The sequence below is a fragment of the Helianthus annuus genome, chromosome 16 (assembly GCF_002127325.2).
Source record: "Helianthus annuus cultivar XRQ/B chromosome 16, HanXRQr2.0-SUNRISE, whole genome shotgun sequence".
Lineage (NCBI taxonomy): Eukaryota > Viridiplantae > Streptophyta > Magnoliopsida > Asterales > Asteraceae > Helianthus > Helianthus annuus.
In genome coordinates, this window is record NC_035448.2 from 76186103 (window position 1) to 76206742 (window position 20640).

General features: G+C 37.7%; 1 protein-coding gene across 1 annotated transcript; it reads left to right on the forward strand.

Annotated features, from left to right (window-relative positions):
- The first annotated feature begins 13530 nt into the window (after nt 1–13530).
- LOC110919385 lies at nt 13531–14436 on the forward strand. The gene has a single exon (XM_022163657.1). The coding sequence runs from the start codon at nt 13531–13533 to the stop codon at nt 14434–14436; it is 906 nt and encodes a 301-aa protein (XP_022019349.1).
- The last annotated feature ends 6204 nt before the right edge of the window (nt 14437–20640 follow it).

Sequence of the window (20640 nt, forward strand, 5' to 3'; positions counted from 1 at the left end):
TTCTGGTGTTCGGCCTTAACTTGTCAACAAGTAAGACATTTAGATACGTATTCAGCTATATCCTTTTTCATTCCTATCCACCAGAAATTGTTTCTTAAATCTTGGTACATCTTATTGTTTCCTGGATGTACGGTATACCTAGATTTATGAGCTTCTTCTAAAATCTTATTTCTTAATTCTCCCTGCTTAGGTACCCAAGTGCGTTTCTTGTGGAATCTCCAAATTCCATCATTTCCTTGTTCTAGTTCCTTTATATAACCTTTCATTCCTTCAGCATCGTCTTTGATTGCTGTTTCCTGAACTTTCTTCAATTGTTCCATTAAATCTACTTGTAGATTTAATCTAAGAGCACAGACTCGTTTTGCTTCTCCTAATACTTACGACTTAAGGCATCTGCGACTACATTTGCCTTTCCTTCGTGATATTGAATATCACAGTCGTAATCGCTTAGGATTTCCATCCATCTTCTTTGCCTCATATTTAACTCTTTTTGCCCAAATATGTATCTTAAACTTTTATGATCTGTATAAATAGTAAACTTACTTCCATACAGATAATGTCTCCAGATTTTAAGGGCAAAATTATGGCTCCTAATTCTAAGTCATGAGTCGTATAATTTTCTTCGTGCTTTTTCAACTGCCGGGAGGCATACGCAATTACCTTCTTGCGTTGCATCAACACACATCCGAATCCTAATTTTGAAGCATCACAATATACTTCAAAATCTTCTGTTCCTTCGGGTAAGGCTAAAATTGGAGCATTCGTCAATCTGTGCTTTAAAATCTTAAAAGCTTGTCTAGGTCCCCATTCAAACTTAACGGCCTTACAGGTCAGCTTAGTCAAAGGTACAGCTATCTTAGAGAAATCGTTAATAAATCGTCTGTAGTATCTAGCTAAGCCTAGAAAACTTCTAATTTCCATAGCTGTTTGCGGGACCTTCCATTTGGTGATTGCTTCTATCTTGGCAGGATCTACGTGAATTCCTTCGTGATTCACCATATGACCTAAAAATTGCACTTCTTGTAGCCAAAATTCACACTTTGAGAATTTGGCGTAAAGCTTTTCTTTTCTTAACAAAGTTAAGAGTGCATGCAGGTGCTCACAATGTTCTTCCTGACTTTTGGAATAAATAAGTATATCGTCGATGAAAACGATTACAAATTTATCCAAGTATGGTTTACAGATCCGATTCATCATGTCCATAAATGCCGCTGGAGCATTTGTTAGTCCAAAGGGCATGACTGTAAACTCAGGTCTATGAACGCATCGGTGGAAACCGATGAAGAGTCCTTCACGGCACAATTGACACAGGGACGACTATCGCTCAAATCCTCACAAGAGTTAGAGGTGCTTTCGGTATCGATGATGTTGTTAGATTCTGAATGCGTCCCCATTAATTCTACTTGATTGCATTCTTGGGATAAATAACGTGTATCCAATCTCAAGTTCTTTTAAGAATTGGAGAATTATTTCATCGAACTGACATAATTCTTCGAGAATTATGTCACCCAAAAGAAGTGGTTGAGGGCATTCGGGGGAGAGATAGTGATCATTTTTACTTTCGCCCATCTTAAGGTTACAGGAAAACGATGGGTCTATATAGTGGGGAGTGTAATTTAGGAAGTAACATCCTAAATCTTTATGAGATCCACCACATATTTGACACCATGCACCATAAGAGGAGCGAAAGTAAAAATAATCAATATCACTGATGTTTGTGTCAGAAATTACCAACCGTCGGGATCTTACGGTTCTGTTTTCAGTAACTGATGTTTGGACACGGGAGCGTGTCCAGTGGGCACGGCCCCGTGTTCAGCTACTGTCTTAGTTAAAACAGGATTGCCAGTAACAAAGATTGGGCACGTGGCGTGTTCAGTGGGCACGGCCCTGTGCTGAAGTCTGCAGATGCTGAAAAACTAAGAAAAAATCCTAAAAAAAAAAGAAAACAAGAAAAATGATTAGGCCGTTGATTCCTAACTTTCTTAAAATCCTTGTGTCCCGGCAACGGCGCCAAAAACTTGTTGGGCGTTAGGTGTGTTATGATTTTATTGATATTTTAAGCCCATTTTACGCATTAGTCAAGTTTTAAATTTAATAAACACGATATTCTACTAACACTAAACACACACTTGGGCAAGTGCACCCATCGTAAGCGTCGTATAGCGTTGGTAAGATACCGAGGTCATCCAAGCACACAAGAGCTTTTAGTACCGGTTTATCCTCAACGTCTAATCAAACAAAATTTTTTGGGAAAAGAGTTAAACATGAAAAATAAAAAATAAAAATGCAGAAATAAAAATAAAATAAAAACAGATCGACAAGATGAATCACTTGGACCTGACTCGCCTTTAATGTATCCTTTGATGATTTCCGCACTTTTGCACTTTTTAAGAGATTATCTTAGTTATAGTAGTAGGCCTGTCTTTTGAAGGTGACGTTACCCTCAACCCAGTGGTTTGAATCAGCAGGGATACAATCCCAAAGGGTCGGAATATTGAAAGATAATTAATTAAGTTATTAATGCGAAAAGTGGTAGGCCCCTCTTTTAAAGGTGACGTTACCCTCGGCTAAGTGGTTTGAGTCAGCAGGGATACAATCCCAAGTAGCCAGTTTAATGTATTAATAGTAGTTTATGTTGGTGCATTACGTCTATTGACTTCGTCTTATATCATGTTATAGGATAGGATAGGTTAGAATAACCAGTGCACGAGGTTCGAAAAACGAGAAGTGGTTAAATAGCATGTTGGACCGCTTATATGGACATTGTCCATAAAAGCGATCCACACTATCTCACCTGGACCGCTTTTGTGACATGTACGTATTAGCGGTTCCAGATCTCTATAAATAGGTGACTGGTTGTTTCATTTGTAACGGCTCGGAACTTGTAACGAAGTGCTGCCGAATTGCTTCCAGGTTGTAAACATTATCAGAATCAATAAAGTGAAGCATTATATTTAGTTTGAGCGTCTAATTCACTGATTCTGCCTTTGAATTGGAAAACGACTCTTCTGATCGACTCATTCAGGGTCAATGACGATCCAACAAGTGGTATCAGAGCTCAGGAGGAAGAGTTCAGCTCAAATTTGATCCGTTTTCTGTCTTCTACACCTTCTTTTTCGATTTAGACGAGTTTCCACGGTTAAAATCGGACGAAGTTTTCACAGGACGTGTATTATTGGACGATAACAAACCCTTGAAACTTTTAGACTAAAACTCGAACTAAAAATGGACAAAACAGCCTTCGAATGTAGGTTCGCTTTTTCGGACATAGTATGAACCGCTTTTAGGTACATTTGAAGGTTGAACCGCTCCAAAAACGTGTTGGAACCGCTCATTTGAACAAGTTAGAACCGCTTATTTGTACATCTTTTAGTCTGGTCCGCGTTTATGAACCGCTCGTATCACATCTTTGGACCGCTCATAAGACAATTTTGAACCGCTCAAAATTCGTGATTGATTTACCTGGCCCGCTCGAACGACCATACATTGGATCGCTTATTCAGACATTCTTGACTCGCTCGAACGATCACATTGCTGAACCGCTTGAAAGTACACTGTTGTCTGGACCGCGTATTCAGACATATATTGGACCGCTTTTCTGTCAATTTGTACAATCAGGATCGCTTTTGTGGTTCTGATTCGTTTTGCTCATTAGTCAAAACTAGTGTTCGCTCATACGATCGATCTGATTTCGTTCAAGTGTCAAGATTATTACACGACGTCGAGTGTTAGTGTATTTCAATTTACTTGATATTGTTTGATCTGATTAAATTTGTTTGTTTGCTTCCAGGTTGTTATTGATTTTCAGGAGATCAAAAATGTCGAACAACGGTGAAGAATTCTACAATACATTCTACAACGCGTTCACTTCTGAATCGTCAGATAGAAGAGCTGAGTTGAAAGAGTATTCAAAAGAGATCTCGGATAACTTGAAATTCGAAAACATGTACGGAAGTCAACAAAAGCCACCAAAATTGATGAAAGTTGAAGACTATTATTGGTGGAAAAACAGGTTTGAAGGATGGGTGAAAGCTTTCGCTCCTGAAAGCTGGTTAAAGTTAGTAACTGAATATCAAGCACCAGAAAAAGCAGGAGGAGAGTTAATCGAGGAGAAAGATTATACAGAAAAAGATGTAAAGAATGTTGTTGCTGAATACAGAATGATAACTTTGATTAAACAGTCGGTTAGAGAGGATATTATTTCATTGCTTGAACAAGAAAAAACGTCAAAGAAATTGTGGGAATCATTGGAGAGAAAGTGTGTTGGGAGTAACGAGATTGTAAAGAATAAGAAAAAGTTGTTGCGTAAAGAGTTTGAAGTGTTCAATTGCATGAAAAATGAATCTGTTTGTAAGATGTTAGAAAGATTTGGACATCTGAAAATGGAGTTAGTTAGATACAACATAGACTATTCTGAAGAATTGATGGTGGATAAACTGTTTGATGCATTGCCCAATGATCAAGATTGGAAATATTTTGCTCTTATGCTGAAGAATACAATCAAGCCAGATGAGTTAAAGATTGATTTGCTGATTGAAAGACTTGAAAGTCATGAGTTGGAGTTGAAGAGATCCGAAGTCAACAGTCCAGGGTATCAGCAGAATGTGGAACTTTATTACAGAGGAAGTGTATCAAATGCTGGTTCTCCAAAAACAGCATTCTCTGCAGAAATTCGAACTCAGTCAACAATGAAAGTCTTCACAGTGGTTTTCACAGTGGTGCTTCTTCAAACACTTCAGATCAAACTGCTTCAAAGAATGTATTTCAGTGTAATATTGCAATCGATTTAAAGAATGGGCAGAACTTCAGTGAAGAATCAGCGAAACAATAGATGGTTTTCTTAGCGTCTGTACTGGAATCATATGAAGGCCTCGTCGCAGGGAAGATTAGAAATACCAATTTGACAAAAGAAGAGTATGATCAAATAGACCCCGAAGAAATGGAACTGATGGATATCAGATGGTGCATGGCCAGTGCAGTTCGTAGAGCACAACGGTTCATGGAAATTACGGGGAGGAAGTCAATTGGAGGGCCATCTACTAAACTGGGTTTTGACAAATCCAAAGTGACGTGTTTTAAATGCAAACAAAAAGGTCACTTCAAGCGCGAGTGCAGAAATTCATATGTTGCTGAAGATTCTGAAAATCCGTTCAACGAAGACTATTACAAGAAAGCGATTTATCATCAAAATAAGTCTGAACCACCAAGGTTGAAGCAGCAGGAAGAAAAATCAAGGGCTCTTGTAGTCATTTATGATGATGAAGGTTATGACTGGAGCAAAGAAGTTCTTCCAGAACAAGATGCTGTTGGTTATGCATTCATGGCAAAAGATGATCATGATACATGGTGGAGAAAAGATAGTGCAAGATGGGAGATTGGCAAGCTGTATGAACCATTTCATGAAGCACAGAGAGCCGGAATGAAGAGTTGGAGTGTTACTTGGACCCACAGGGGAATCCAGTGGTAGATCCGTCAAAAGTTGATTTTGATGCAGTAACTAATGTGTTTCCAAGTGAGCGTGTTTTCAACACAAAAAGGCTTTCTGATAGCAGCTATCTGCCAGAGTTGATGAACAAGTTGAAAGAAGTCTTTGAAACAAGTCTACCGAAGGTGGTAGAGATGAAGAAGAGAAAAGAAGAAGAGTTGAAGAAGATGATTGAAGAAGTAAAGACTGTTGCAAAGCTTGCTGGTGAAGAGAATCAAAAAGCTGAGGAAGAACAAAAGCCGAAAGAGATGGAAGAAAAAGTTGAGAAGATACAGGAGACAAAGGCAGCTGATCATGCCGAGGTGCAAATTACTAAGGTAACAGAATCTTCTGAACTACCAGATATTGAATTGATTGTTGAAAAAGAAAACAAGTGCAGGAATTGCATTGAAAAGTGCAAAGCCTGTATTGAAAAAGAAGAAATAATCAAAACAAAAGATAATGAAATGAACAAACTTGAACATGCGTTAAAACTGAAATGTAAAGAAAGGATTGACACAGAGCAAAGTCTAAAATTAAAAATTGAGAAATTAACACAAAAGTGTCATGATTTTGAAAAAGAAAATACAGTTTTGAAAGAAAAATGTGATACAAAATGTGTTGATTGTATTGAGAAAGAATCTAAGTTTCTAGAGTTACAAAAACAGTATGATTCTTTAAAGTGGTCAAGTCAGAGAGTACAAGAAGCGTATGATACTTTGAAGAGCCAAGTCAAAAGTTTTGATCAAAGATTGTCTGAAACTTTAACTAAAGAAATATATGAAAGACAATTTAAAGAAAAGCAAATTGAATTAAACAAACGTGTTGATGAAATTGCGAATCTTAAACAAGTCTTGGCTGAAAAAGAAAAGATTGTTACAAAACTTCAAAGTTATCATGACTCTTCGTACATTCTCGAACGTATTTTCAATATCACACCTGATAACAAAGATACTAATGTTTGTAAAAAGGGTATTGGTTCAGAATATCATCAGGTACCACCACCATTGAGAGATAATTATACTTTTTATGATGAGGAAAAGGTGGCAAAGGGTTTGAACATAGCTGACCAATTACCTGACAGTATCGATGTTACTTACACCAAATCTGATGATGCTGATGATTCAGAGGTGGTGAGTAAGGTGGTTGATAGTGTTTTGAAAGATGAGTCTACAAAAGGTAAGCCTGAATCACAAGATGAAGATGAAGGAAATCTTTATGATGGATATCTGAAAGACACGAAATCTGAGAAGAATTTGAATGATGATTCAAAAGGATTGGTTTATACCATGATTGGATCAGACAAACTATTCTTGGATGTGGTTTTCCCGATTCAGAATGTGATTTCAGAGAAAATTGACAAAGTTTTCAAGATGGTTGAAATTGAGAAGTCTGAAATGTCGAAGTTTGCTGGTAGAGGTTTCAAAGGGTCTTATAGCAAACCTGGTTCTAAAAAGAAAAACATGAAGTCCGGTTTGGGGTATAAGAAGAAACATAATCAAAACAGAACTGAAAGGCCCAATTTTCAGACAAAAATGACTTTTGTTCAGGGAAAAAGCTTCACTGAAGAAGAAAAACTCAAACTTGGAACACAATCTAATACAGAGTTTGAGGCTATGAAAAAGAAACAACAACAGCCAAAAGATGTGTCAAAGAAAGTTTGCTTTAAATGTGATCAAATTGGCCATGTTGCACGAAAGTGTGAAAATCCAAAGTCTGTTGATGTTAAGACACAGAAATCTGAAAATGTGAAACCGAGGTCAACCAGATTTGATTCGAGACAAACTTGGAGGTTTACAACAAACAAGTTTGCCTCAAATCAAAATTGGAAATCAAACTCGAACAGGCTTAATTCTAGACAGACCTGGAATTCTCACACATCCAAAATGAGAACATCCTGGAGTCGGAAAACATCGGTTGGTGTGACAAAACCTCAAAAGATTTGGAAACCTAAAAATGTTGTTCAAACTCAAAAGGTTCAGAAAGAAACAAATTTTTACAAAAGAGGTACTCCGAAAGGTCAAGTGTGGTCTGTTAAGAAAAGTGTTGAGTTGATAAAAGATGAGAAACAGAAACAAATTTGGAAACCAAAAACAACTTCTGAGGATTCAGATGTGGTTGCCTATGATGCGAATGTTTCACCGCTTAAGGCTGAGAATTTTAAAATTCAGGTTGCTAGAATCAAGGTTACACCTAAGGCTCCTGAGGCCTGGGTGGACACCATGTTTGATTAAGTGGTTGGAATTGCCGGAGCTTCCTGGATCGCGAAGCATGAATCGGCATCTATCTTTATTGTTTGAAATTTCATGATAAATTGTTTGTGTATCTGATAAGGTTTGAATGTGCAGGTGCTATATGCTGATGAAGATTGTGAGAGTGTTGCACAGGAAGAGGTTGAAGATCCCTGGTTTTGGTCAGACAGGGAGTTTGTTTGTTGTTTTGTATGAATTTGTGTTGTGTTTGATGATTGGTGTATGTTTGTTGTTTGTTGGTTTGGATTGATGTTTGGGATGATTGATATTAGTTTACTTAGAATAAGTGGTGATGGACTATGCCGAAACCCTCACGGCGGAACAAACATGATTACTCACAAGTTGAAGAACGGTTTTCTAACGGTCAAAATCAATGGGTTGTAAATCATGGGGGTACGTTATATTTTCTGCAAAACAGAGCATGAGATGCAGAAAATGGATGGCGAGACAAAGCTATCAGTATCGGTTTGTCAAATTTCTTTAATGATTTTGCATTTTAGGGGGAGATATATTGTTTGAAAATACAAAAACATTAGAAAATTTGAAAAAGCCAAAAACATGACAAAATCAAAAATTTGAGTTTTGCGTAAAAAGAGGAAATGATAGTACATCAGTAGACAGTTACAGTATGCTAAAGATATGTAATGATTAAACAGCATTAAGCAGTCTCACTGATGATATGTCGATAGGTTTTTATACATTTAGTAAGCTTTTTCGGGATATAAACCTAAATTCAAACTTGCTTATTTCGTGGGGAACACTACTTGGATATATAGGTAACCCCTGAAATTTCGTTTGAAAGGTCTCGTATTCTGATATACTAGGTGTTTATACTCTATGATGTCTGGGGTATTATTCCGGGACTTCTGCTGAACGGTGGTTCTGACCTAGTCCCTGGCTAATACTTTCACCAAAATGCTTGAAATATAGCATAAAGCCCTCAGCTGATTAGACGATAAAATTGATAATCAGTTGTTGTAGCTAAAAGATTCTCTAAAGGGAACACATTGCAAAGTCGAAGCTGATATCTCTCTGCTGAACGGAAGTTCTGACCTGAGATCCCTCAGTTCTCGCATACCCAAATTTATGTACAGACATCATTGTAGTATTTTTACCTGTAAGACTGAATATTGGGATTCTGGATACGGGAGTATATTCAAGAGGTGGAACACATGAATTGAGTTTAAGTCTTAAAACATCTAAATCATATCCTGAATCAGTTGAAATTTGTATGAAAATTTAAATGGATCAGTATATCGACAATCTAAGTGAATTGTTTAATTCTGAGTATGATTTAAAGCTTAACGGTACTTGTGACTTGTCATAAACTGATATGATCCTCTGATGCATACTCAAACAAAAATATTGTTTGTAAATATTGTTTGTATATATTTCTTTACAGCTTTATATTTTCAGAAAACACAAAAAGATTTTGATTTCTGAGTTATTTTCGGGAAACCGATGTCTGAGTTGCTGAGTTTCAAAATCTAAGTATGCTGATTGTGTTTCTGAAAACAAAACGAGTTCATTAATTTGAAACTTGAAATTTCTTGGAAAATCTTTAAAAAACATGGGTGATATCTTCAAGGTCATTAACTTGAACTTGAATGATAATTTGTGAGGGAATTGGATTCTTTATATTGCCATATTTGTTAAGTTTGTTGACAGGGGGAGTGTATTGGAGAACATGTTTAATGAATTTGAAAATATTGTTACTTATGAATGTTTGAGAATTACAGGAAAGATTCAGATTACGATCCCGAAGAGCTGAGTTTAAGGGGGAGTCTGAAGATAAGTTGTAAGTGAGGAAGAGCTTGTAGCTGGAAAAGCAAGGTGATGATCTCTAAAAGCTCAGAAGCTTGACGAGAGGGGGAGCCTACTGATGATGAAGTTGTAAAGATGATCAAAGTGAAAGATTAAAGGATTCTTATATGGTTGCAATCTGAAAAAGTTGGCAAAGATGATAAAGACTGAAGAGGTGGCATAACAGAGAATGTTCACTAAAGACTTCGTCAATATCCGAGGGGGAGTCTGTTGGTGCGTTACGTCTATTGACTTCGTCTTATATCATGTTATAGGATAGGATAGGTTAGAATAACCAGTGCACGAGGTTCGAAAAACGAGAAGTGGTTAAATAGCATGTTGGACCGCTTATATGGACATTGTCCATAAAAGCGATCCACACTATCTCACCTGGACCGCTTTTGTGACATGTACGTATTAGCGATTCCAGATCTCTATAAATAGGTGACTGGTTGTTTCATTTGTAACGGCTCGGAACTTGTAACGAAGTGCTGCCGAATTGCTTCCAGGTTGTAAACATTATCAGAATCAATAAAGTGAAGCATTATATTTAGTTTGAGCGTCTAATTCACTGATTCCGCCTTTGAATTGGACAACGACTCTTCTGATCGACTCATTCAGGGTCAACGACGATCCAACAGTTTACATATGAGGGGATGAAGCCATTCGCACCCCCGCCATCTAATACCAGTGGATATTGAAGGAGGTCCTAGTAAGCTTGACCCAGGTTCTTGCAGGATCTATACACTGAACAAGGCAAGAACCTTACCAAACCATTCCCTTAACCCCCGACCAGGTAGCCAACATATCTCTATATAGACCATAGAGATATGAATGGTGTAATCTTTTACTTTATATAGACAGTAAAGTAATGCCAAGACACCACAGACAAACGATAAAGAAGTTTCACCTTCAACATAAGAAACTAGTTATTAAAGTCATTAATACAAAACCAAATAGAAAGTGCGAAAAGATTAAAAATCAAAAGTAATACATTAAAGACTTGTCTTCACCAAGTGATGTAAGAGACTTAGCCAAACATGGCATTTGATTGACAAGAACTCTTACTATCAATCTTGGATCCCGAGACTCCTACACACACTCTAAGGTGGATGATGGTGGTGGATGTGGGTGTTGTAGTGGTGGCAAAGTGGGAGAGAGGTGGTTTGCCAAGGGATGCCTTTGAACTGAACCAAGCACCCTTATTTATAGCCTGAACAGAAGCCCGGCCATGGCCCCGTGTCCAGCGGACATGCCCCGGTGGTCATCCCTTTTCTCTTCCTTCGTTAATTGCATTTGTCAGCATAGGGCTCAACACGGCCCGTGTCCAGCGGGCACGACCCCGTGTGCAGAAGCGTATCTGTACTAGCAAGATTTTGCAAGATTCTGCGAATCTTAGCGTTGACCACGCCCCGTGCTAAGCTGGGCATGCCCCTGTGGTGGGCATAGAAGCTTCCATAGCTTTGTCCTTTCTGCAGACATCTGACCACGCCCCCGTGTCCAGTGGGCACGGGCCATGGTCAGCCTTCTGTTTCTTGTTTTTGCTCTTGGGGATGCTGTCAAGGGGTCGGGCATGTCACGTTTACTCCTTTTCTTTGTATTTATGTTGGTTTTTGCTGTTTATTTGTTCCTTTTGCTCGTTTAAGCTCATTTGGTCCTGTAAATTCAAAAGGAAGACAAAAACACACTTTTTCCAACATTAGTACTAAAAAGGGTTAGTTTTATGCCTCATTTGATGTAATTTATATGTTGCATTTTACACACATCAGTGGTAAGCAGTACTGAAATTAAAACAACTGCCTAATCAGTCACACGGCTCGCGGTAGTACTCCGCATATGGAAATTAAGGGTGTGACAAATTCCATTCAGGACTTTCTCATGTGGGTTATGTCACATTTTCACATCTCTTTTGATTGTTTTGAACACACCACAATGACATGTTAACACACTCTCTATTTGAAAACAATTTAACATACCCACGTTATGTGCATCTTCACCAATTAAATTTAGGGTTTCAAACGCCGTTTTACATCTCAATTTCCCAACTAAAAAAATTTTCAATATTGATTGACAAATCCAAAGGTATGCAATGGAACTAAAGGTCAGTTTTTTACCTGTTTCGTGACTTGACATTCTAACGGTTGTAGGCAAACAAAGAAGGTCGTAGATCACTTGATGCAATGAAATCAGATGAAAAGGATTTTGATAGACCGGAAAAAAAGAAACCACATACCTGGTCTTTGAGAATGAAGATGGTTGTAGCTAATAATCGAAACCCTATACACGACAAACCAATTATGGTTCCACTATTAGGGTGGAGACGTTGATCGTGATGGTGACACTCGAAGCGGTGGAAAGGCGGAGGCAGGGTTATCTCCATCTCTCTCTTGCAACTCAATTGTATGTGGATTGATGAGTTGTAAACCTAAAGAAACTAAAAGGAAAGCGGTGGTGAGACACGTCAGTCAATTAACACGTGTCCAGATCAAATGAGTTTATACTTAATATATAAAACTCCTGCTAATTCCTGCGAACTTCGCGGATTTAACAAAATAATATGTTTTCGAGGTATTGGCAAAGGACATTATATGTTTATAATGAACATATATAAATTCTTTAAAAGAAATTCTTATGGAATACAAAAGGTTCATAAAGTAAATAAAACAATCCACATATTATGGGCCAAATGAGAATGGCAGGTTGTTTGGTTTGCATTGCTTCAATAGGTAGAAATGTTGATGGGTCAGTCATATGAAATGTATAAAGTATATTATAAATAACTTTTAGTTTTCGATTTTTATTTGTAGTATGTAAATGCTAAATATGATATTACCGCTGAAATCTTCATACTAGTGAACCAAGTATGGAAAAGAATATAATGACACTTCATATCATGTTAACCTTTTCTAACACCAACTTATATCTCAAATTTTGTTCCTTAAAAATTAACCATAACCACTTGGAAGATGTTCGATCTTAACTAAATAAACAAACATAAATATATAAACATAAGTTATCGTAAAACATTAACAATCATGAATATGTCTTTAGTTCAAACAACTGATCATTACAATATTAAGTATCAAACCTGATTGAACCATTCATTTGTTCTCTTCTTTATTATATAAACTCACATATACAAACACAACCAACCTTTCGGTTTATTGCTATTCAAGTTCTCTTGTTTTAATATCAACTTTACCTCCTGTAAACAAATTACTGCAGATTAATTTCGATTGATCTAGGTTAGGTATTGAGGTGTTGTCGATCCTTCTGAGTAAGGTTTCTAGACTTCTACCCTTGTTTCTAATCTTTTGAAGTTGATATTAGGGTTTTCGTTTCTTGTTTCTTTCTTCTAGGGTTTCTGTAGCGTTCAGTCACTGTGGGTGTTGCCTCTTTTCTGTTCGTTTCTTGTTGCATGTTTATGTCGTCTGGTTATTTTCTACGTTCTTGGGCATGGATAATAATCGTGATGGGGGTTTGGAGGACTTAGGGTTTCAGTCTTTCTCGGAAAAGTTGCATGAGGATGTCTTTATTACTTCAAAGGGTTCTATGAATATTCAGGATTTGCGTGATAAATCGTCTCTGTTTAGTAAGCCGCTAAAGATTGATGGGAATTCATTGATACCTCGTCGGGGCATTGTGCAGAAAGATCCTAAGATCATTAATGTTATTGATGAGTTACAGAAGATCACAGTTCCAGTTCAGCCTGTTTCTAACATAGCTGATAGTCAGGATGATCAGCATGTAGAGCCGTCTGTGCCAGTCTCCTATGCGGATAAACTTCAGTCTTCCGTCCGAAACAAGAGAGAGATCAATTTTAGACTTATGAAGCCGTTGCAAACGAGAGATGATGCGGATGTGGTTATTCCAAAAGAAGTGGTCAAAAAGGCCTAGGATAAACTTGAGAATGTTCTATACGGCTACTTCTTGGGTAGCAGGTTGCCATTCCCGGATGTGGAATATTATGAAAAAAATGTTTGGGCGAAATTTGGTTTCACAAAACTCATGATGAATGCGAGTGGCTTCTTCTTCTTCAAGTTCGACACCAAAGAAGGTATGCTGAATGTATTAGAAGGTGGCCCATGGTTAATTAGGAAGATTCCTTTATTTCTGAATATTTGGACTCCCTCAGTGAGTTTGAAAAAGGATGGGATTAAAACGGTGCCTGTGTGGATCAAATTACATAATGTTCCCCTTGCAGTTTATACCGATGAAGGACTGAGTTTACTAGCATCAAAGCTAGGGGTTCCGAAAAGATTAGATGCTTACAAGGCCGATATGTGTGCTGAAAATTGGGGTAGAACGAGTTTTGCTCGGGCTATGATTGAGGTATCGGCAGATAATGAATTGAAAGAATACATTGTTCTTGCTATCCCTAAGTTGGATGAAGAAGGTTATCTGATGGAAAAAGTTAAGGTTGAATATGAATGGAAACCACTAAGGTGTGCGGCTTGTTGTCTGTTTGGTCATTCGGATGCTACTTGTCCTACATCTGCAACTTTAAAACCTAAACAAGTTACAACCGATGATGAGGGGTTCGTAACCGATAAAAGGAAAGTAGCAAAGTATGGATTTCCTCAAAAGAAGCAAAAGCCTAAATTTGTCTATAGACAAAAGAATAGCCATGCGGGTACTGGGCCATCCGGAACAAAGAGTGTTGAAGGTGAACGTCATACAGCTAAGGTAAGTTATGGAGTTAACAATAGTAACTTGAATTTAAAGAACTCTTTCTCGGTTCTGGATCAAATGGCTGATAGGGATCCAAGTACGAGTAATAGCAAGGAGGATAGAGCATTGGTTGACGACTTTGTAAAGCAAAACAGAACTGAGATTTCAGAGTTCATGTGTGCTGGTACTAATGACAAAAAGTCTGAGGGGGCAAGCACTCCCGGTCAAGCTGGTGTCCATGGGTAGTATAGGAGTCTGGAATATAAGGGGATTGAACCTTCCCCTGAAACAAAGAGAGGTTCGTCAACTTGTCTCTGAAAATCGGCTACAGGTGTGTGCAGTTTTGGAGTCTCATGTTAATGTTACTAATCTTGCTAGAATTTGTAAAGGGGTGTTTAGATCGTGGGATTGGACCTCAAACGGCAGCTGCTGTTCTAGAGGTACTCGGATCATTGTTGGCTGGAACAAGGATTTGTTGGATCTTATGGTGATAGCTCAATCGGATCAGGTTTTACATGTGCAAGTTCGTATAAAATCTGACAATAAAATCCTTTTCTGCTCTTTTGTTTATGCTGAAAATAAATACCAAGATAGAAGGGTTCTTTGGGATGACCTTTGTAAACACAAGTGTTTCATTCATGATAGACCGTGGGTGGTGTTGGGGGACTTTAACTCGGCCCTTTCGATGGATGATTACTTGGTTGGGCCGTCTACAATTCCGGTTGGGATGAGGGAGTTTTATGATTGTGTGCAACATAATCAACTTTCTGATGTTAAAAGACATGGGTTGCGGTTCACTTGGAATCAAAAACCGAAAAACGGTGTAGGAGTGTTAAAGAAAATTGATAGAGTTATGAGTAATACTCAGTTCCTTGATTTGTATCCAGATGCTTATGTTCTTTTTCATCCTTATCGGGTCTCGGATCATTCGCCCTGCATTCTTCATTTGTCTCCTTTTAAGCATACTCGGTCGAAACCTTTCAAGTTTGCTAATTCTTAGCAAGTAAGGAGGGTTTTATTCCTTGTGTTGCCAAGGAGTGGGCTAAGGTGATCCCGGGTAAAACTATGTTTTCAGTGGTTAAGAAGTTGTCGGCTCTCAAGTCTCCTTTGAGACGTCTTCTATTTGTACAGGGTAATCTGCACAGTCGAGTTAAGGAGGTTAGATTGATGTTGGATGGCATTTAAAAGGCTATCGACACGAACCCTTCGGACATGGCTCTTAGAGAATCTGAATCAAGGTGTATTCAGGAATTCAATTCTGTGTCGTATGACGAAGAATGTTTTCTAAAGCAAAAATCCAAGGCAGAATGGCTAGCAGCAGGTGACTCGAATACTAAATTCTTCCATAATTGTGTGAAAATGAGGAATGCATGTAGTAAGATTCATAGTATTCAAGATGTTCATGGGAACTGGTTTAAAGGAAATGATGTTTTTGGTGTTCTGGTCTCGCATTACTCGAATTTTTTGGGCACCCAGGATCAAGTTATCAAGCTGGTGAATAATGATTTATTCTCTAATGTTCTTGACTCGAATGTTGCTAGCTATATGATTCGGCAGGTTACTCGTGAGGAGGTAAAAAGCGCTATATTCTCCATAGGAGAAAATAAAGCCCAGGGCCCGGATGGCTACACTTCTGCGTTTTTCAAAAACTCTTTGGAGATTGTGGGTGATGAGGTAACGAAAGCGATTCTGGATTTCTTTGATAATAGTAAGATGCTTCAACAAATTAACCACACTATCATTGCATTGGTGCCGAAAAATCCATCTCCTAATTCAGTGATGGATTATAGACCGATTTCCTGCTGCAACGTTATTTATAAATGTATTAGTAAAATTCTCACTGACAGGATTAAAGGTACTTTGGATTATCTTGTTGACATTAATCAGACTGCTAATATTCTTCTTACCCAGAAGCTTATGCACAATTATCACTTAAATATAGGCCCGTCCAGGTGTGCGTCTAAAATTGATATACAGAAGGCCTATTGATGGAGAGTGTGAGACATGAGTGTTTAAGGGCTTATCTTACATGTTTTGTGCGGTTTTATATGATTATATGATTGGAATTGGATTATTGCGAGAGTTTGTGTGTTTGCAGGTTAAACGCGTAAAATGGGTGAAGTTACGGGTTTAGAGAGAATTGCAGGATCATTGTTTTTAATATAATCTCATCACATTATCATCAGTATATATCATAAAAGGGTCATATGAAAGGAAATTGGTGAACTTTGATGATCACGTGCACATGGGAGGATTGAAAAGGAACTTTAATTGAAAATATTATCATCACATGCAAAAGAAACAGCAACATTCATTTGAGGATTACGGTTTGAAAACCGTGGCTCACGGTTGGTTCAGAAGAAAAAAACGAATGTGTGGTTAGATTGGCGGCAACAAATCACGAGGGAGGGAAGCAAAACAACTTTTGGGGAGTGGCTCTCGAAACTATCAATATAACATCATCATCATAAAAATTAGAGTCCTCATTATTTGATTTAGCAGCCATTAATTATTCTAGTGGACTTTTTCTTGGGCTTGATCCAATTCGATATTGGGAGCAACATTGATTTTTTTAGTGGGCTTCATATCACGAAAGGGGCAGCCATTAAACAGCTTGGATAATTAATCACCTCGAGGGGATCGATTGGGGGGCAGAACCTACATCTTTTTGGCTCTCTTAATCATCATCATTCATCGATCATCACAATCGGCACAACACCGAACCGATCATGAGTTCAACTTTCGCCCAAGCTATCGAAGATTGTTCGTGTAACATGAGTGGCTAGTCGTCCCGTGACCGTCTCCGGGAATAGGGTTTATGCGTGAAACTTTGGTTTGCTTATTGTTACAACTTTTTGGATTAGGATTCGATTAAACTTTCGGTTAGTCATCCCTATTGTTTTTGTTTCGATTAAACAATATTTGATTATCGTATTCATTTTTATTCATCAATTATTTGGTTTGTTCATCAACAACCGGGATTAAATTCTAGGAGGTCATTGTTTTAAACCGTTAATCATTGAACTTGACTATGTTTATGAAATCTGAAATTGGTAATTAATTGGACTACTATTCATTTGCATCAATCTTTCGGTTTCGATCGTGGATCATTGCAATCAAATATATTGTCCGTTAATTATTTATCAAAACAAGTTTTCAAATCATGTCTATGTGATTTCCAGTTGGTGGTAACTAAGTAAACCGATTTTCTGCATTACCTGAAACCCGGAGATTGGTCCTTTCTCTCATTATTGTTTACAAATACAATTTTACAATCGTTTTCATAATTCATCTCACGTTTTGCAAAAAAAAGCAATTAGGTTTTAATTTAGATATTAGTTATAAACAACGAGCTTTAGTACTTTCCACTGATTCCCCGTGGATTCGACACCCTACTTACCATTTACTAGTAAAAGGTTTATAGGACACTATTACTTTATTTTTTTGACCGACCTTACGACATCGATCAAAATGGCACTATGAGCTGGTCATTTCTTGAGGATGTTCTGCATGCGTTTGGGTTTCACCAAAAGAGTTAAATGGATCATGGTTTGTGTTACGAATGTCTCTTATTCGCTGAGCATTAATGGCAACCTATATGGGTATTTCAAGGGTAAAAGAGGGCTCAGGCAGGGTGACCCTATATCCCCTTATCTGTTTACTCTAGTCATGGAGGTTCTCACGTTGTTATTAAATAAGGCTGCCTACTCTAATAATGCATTTCGATTCCATCTCTATTGTAAAAAATAGAAGATTATTAACGTTTCGTTTGCTGATGATCTGTTTTTATTTGCTAATGGGGATGCGGCGTCGGTTAGGATTCTTCGGGATACTCTTCAGATGTTTACAAGTGTTTCGGGTTTAGTTCCAAGTTTGCCGAAAAGTACAGTTTACTTTGGCAACGTCCCTTATTCTATTAAACACGAAATTCTCAATATTATGCCTTTCCAAGAGGGATCGCTTCCGGTTCGGTATTTGGGAGTTCCATTAATTTCAACAAAGCTCTCTTATAAAGATTGCAAAATTTTAGTTGATAAAATGGTGAAGAAGATTGATAATTGGATGACGAGATCTTTGTCATTTGCTGGTAGACTTCAGCTGGTCAATTCTGTTCTCTCTGCAATGCATATTTATTGGGCTACTGTTTTTATGTTACCAACTAAAATTGTTAATGATCTTGAAAAATGTATGCGTGCGTTCCTTTGGTCAGGTACTAACCATCAGTCTGTTAAGGCTAAGGTTGCTTGGAAGGTTGTTTGTTTACCCAAGTATGAGGGGGGATTGGGTGTTAGATGTATTTCTGATGTCAACAAAGCCCTAATATCTTCTCATGTTTGGAGTATCCTAACTAGCAGAAAATCGCTCTGGGTTCAGTGGATCCATATGTATAAGCTTAAAGGCAGGAGTTTTTGGGAGGTCCCGAGCCGAGGACGTATGACTTGGGGTTGGAGGAAGCTTCTCGCAATTCGAAGCTTAATCCGGCCTTATTTGTGGTCTTCTATTGGTAATGGGTCTCAAACGAACATATGGAGTGATATGTGGTGTGATCAATGTCCTCTGAGTAGTTTTATTAGTCCGAGACGGATCTCTAATGCTGGTTTTCATCTTCATTCTACGGTTGCTGAGTTGGTATCTTATAGTGGGAATTGGAGGTGGCCGATTGCTTGGTACGATTTATTTCCAGTTTTAATCAATATTCAGGTTCCTACTTTTCATGATAGGAAGGATCGGTTGATATGGAAAGATCTTGATGGCAATTCTCGTCACTTCTTCTTGGGAGGTTTGGAATAATATTCGGCATCGTGAGAACTTAGTGCCGTGGTTTAATATGGTTTGGTTTAAACATTGCATCCCAAGGCACTCGTTTCACTTGTGGCTTGTCATTAGAAATAAATTGAAGACGCAAGATAGATTGTCAGTATGGGAGGCCGGAAGTGCTACAAATCTAAACCTCATGTGTTGTCCGTTGTGTTGCTATGATAGAGATTCAAGGAATCATCTATTCTTTGAATGTTCGTTTGCTTTGGAGGTTTGGAATAACATTAAGGCGTGGACTAACATGGAGAGTGTTAATGGTACATGGGCCGATGTTATGTCTTGGATGAACCAGAATTCGAACATGCAGATGCCGGAAAATATTATCAGCCGATTGGTAGTTTCAGCTGCTTCTTATTTTGTCTGGCAAGAAAGAAATAATAGGCTCTTCTCTAGAAACCAGCGTACGGAGATGGTGATTGCTCACGAGATCATTCGGACGGTTAGATTGCGCCTGTTGACATTCAAATTCAAGTGGAGACCTGGCCTTCGAAGGTTACTTGAGAAATGGCAGATTCCTAGTGGCAACATGGAAATTGATCCAGGCTAAAAAGTAGTGTCTTGTCTTTGCTTTTGTTGCTCATTTTGAGCTGGGTTGTTTAGTTATGGTTGTTTAGTTGGGTTGTTTTAGTTGTTTGGCTGTTTTTGTTCTTGCCTTGGTATGCCAAGGTTTTTTGGTGTGTAACATTTCAGTTGCACAATTGTGCTTTTGATTTATAAAATTCACCGGGGTAACCCTTTACCCAAAAAACAAATTACTGCAGATTTGTTAATTAAAGTCATTAAGTGGACAATAATCCACATGTCTTGAAGATGTAAAATAGACAATATGTAACGTGAACTTACATGGATAGACTAAGAGACTTAGATACACCCAGGATGTTGCTTTTCCTTCTACAAACAAAAATGAATTTTGATGCACTTACAAATTCTATGATAACAAAATCCATGGTAATATTTGCTCTAAGCAAGCAAAAGCGCTTATGATGATGTATACATGCAATTAAAAAATTGTAGTGCTAACCTTTAAAAATAACCCACCCATGTCATCGTAGATAGATTAAATATTATCAGCAACATGTCAATGTTGTATCTCCCACATTGACTCTGTCTTTTCCACATCTTTCTCAAAACTAACCCTAAGTTGATAGACCTTAAACCACACATAGATACCCAGATAATAAGGTTGAATTTCAAATTGAGAGAAGATATGAAACACAAAACAATTATAAATTGACTTATTTGAAAGTATAATGAGGTTGCTAATCAATCCTTGCATTATTTCCTTGCAAATCAATCATTGCATTACTTCTAATCACCAATTATATATTATGTAAGTTGACTTGAAGCTCACCTGTGACATGCACTGCTCCACATCATGGCCTTTATTTGTTACACTATGCCATTATAAAGCATTTTACAATAAACAAACCAAACTAATTTCAAACAAACGGAATTAGAAAAACATAAATTTGTAGCTGGAGGTAATTCTACGTTTTTTATACATAAAAAGTATCCAAACTCGTAATCAAGTTCTTCTTTCATTTTTACAAAATTTACTACTCGGATGGCCTGCTCAAGCAGTAAATATTTAGAAAATAAATAAAGTATAAAGGAGCATAAAATATGAATTTA

Excerpts from the sequence above, each read along its gene's own strand:
- LOC110919385 (XM_022163657.1), top strand. The coding sequence starts at position 13,531 with ATGAATGCGAGTGGCTTCTTCTTCTTCAAGTTCGACACCAAAGAAGGT.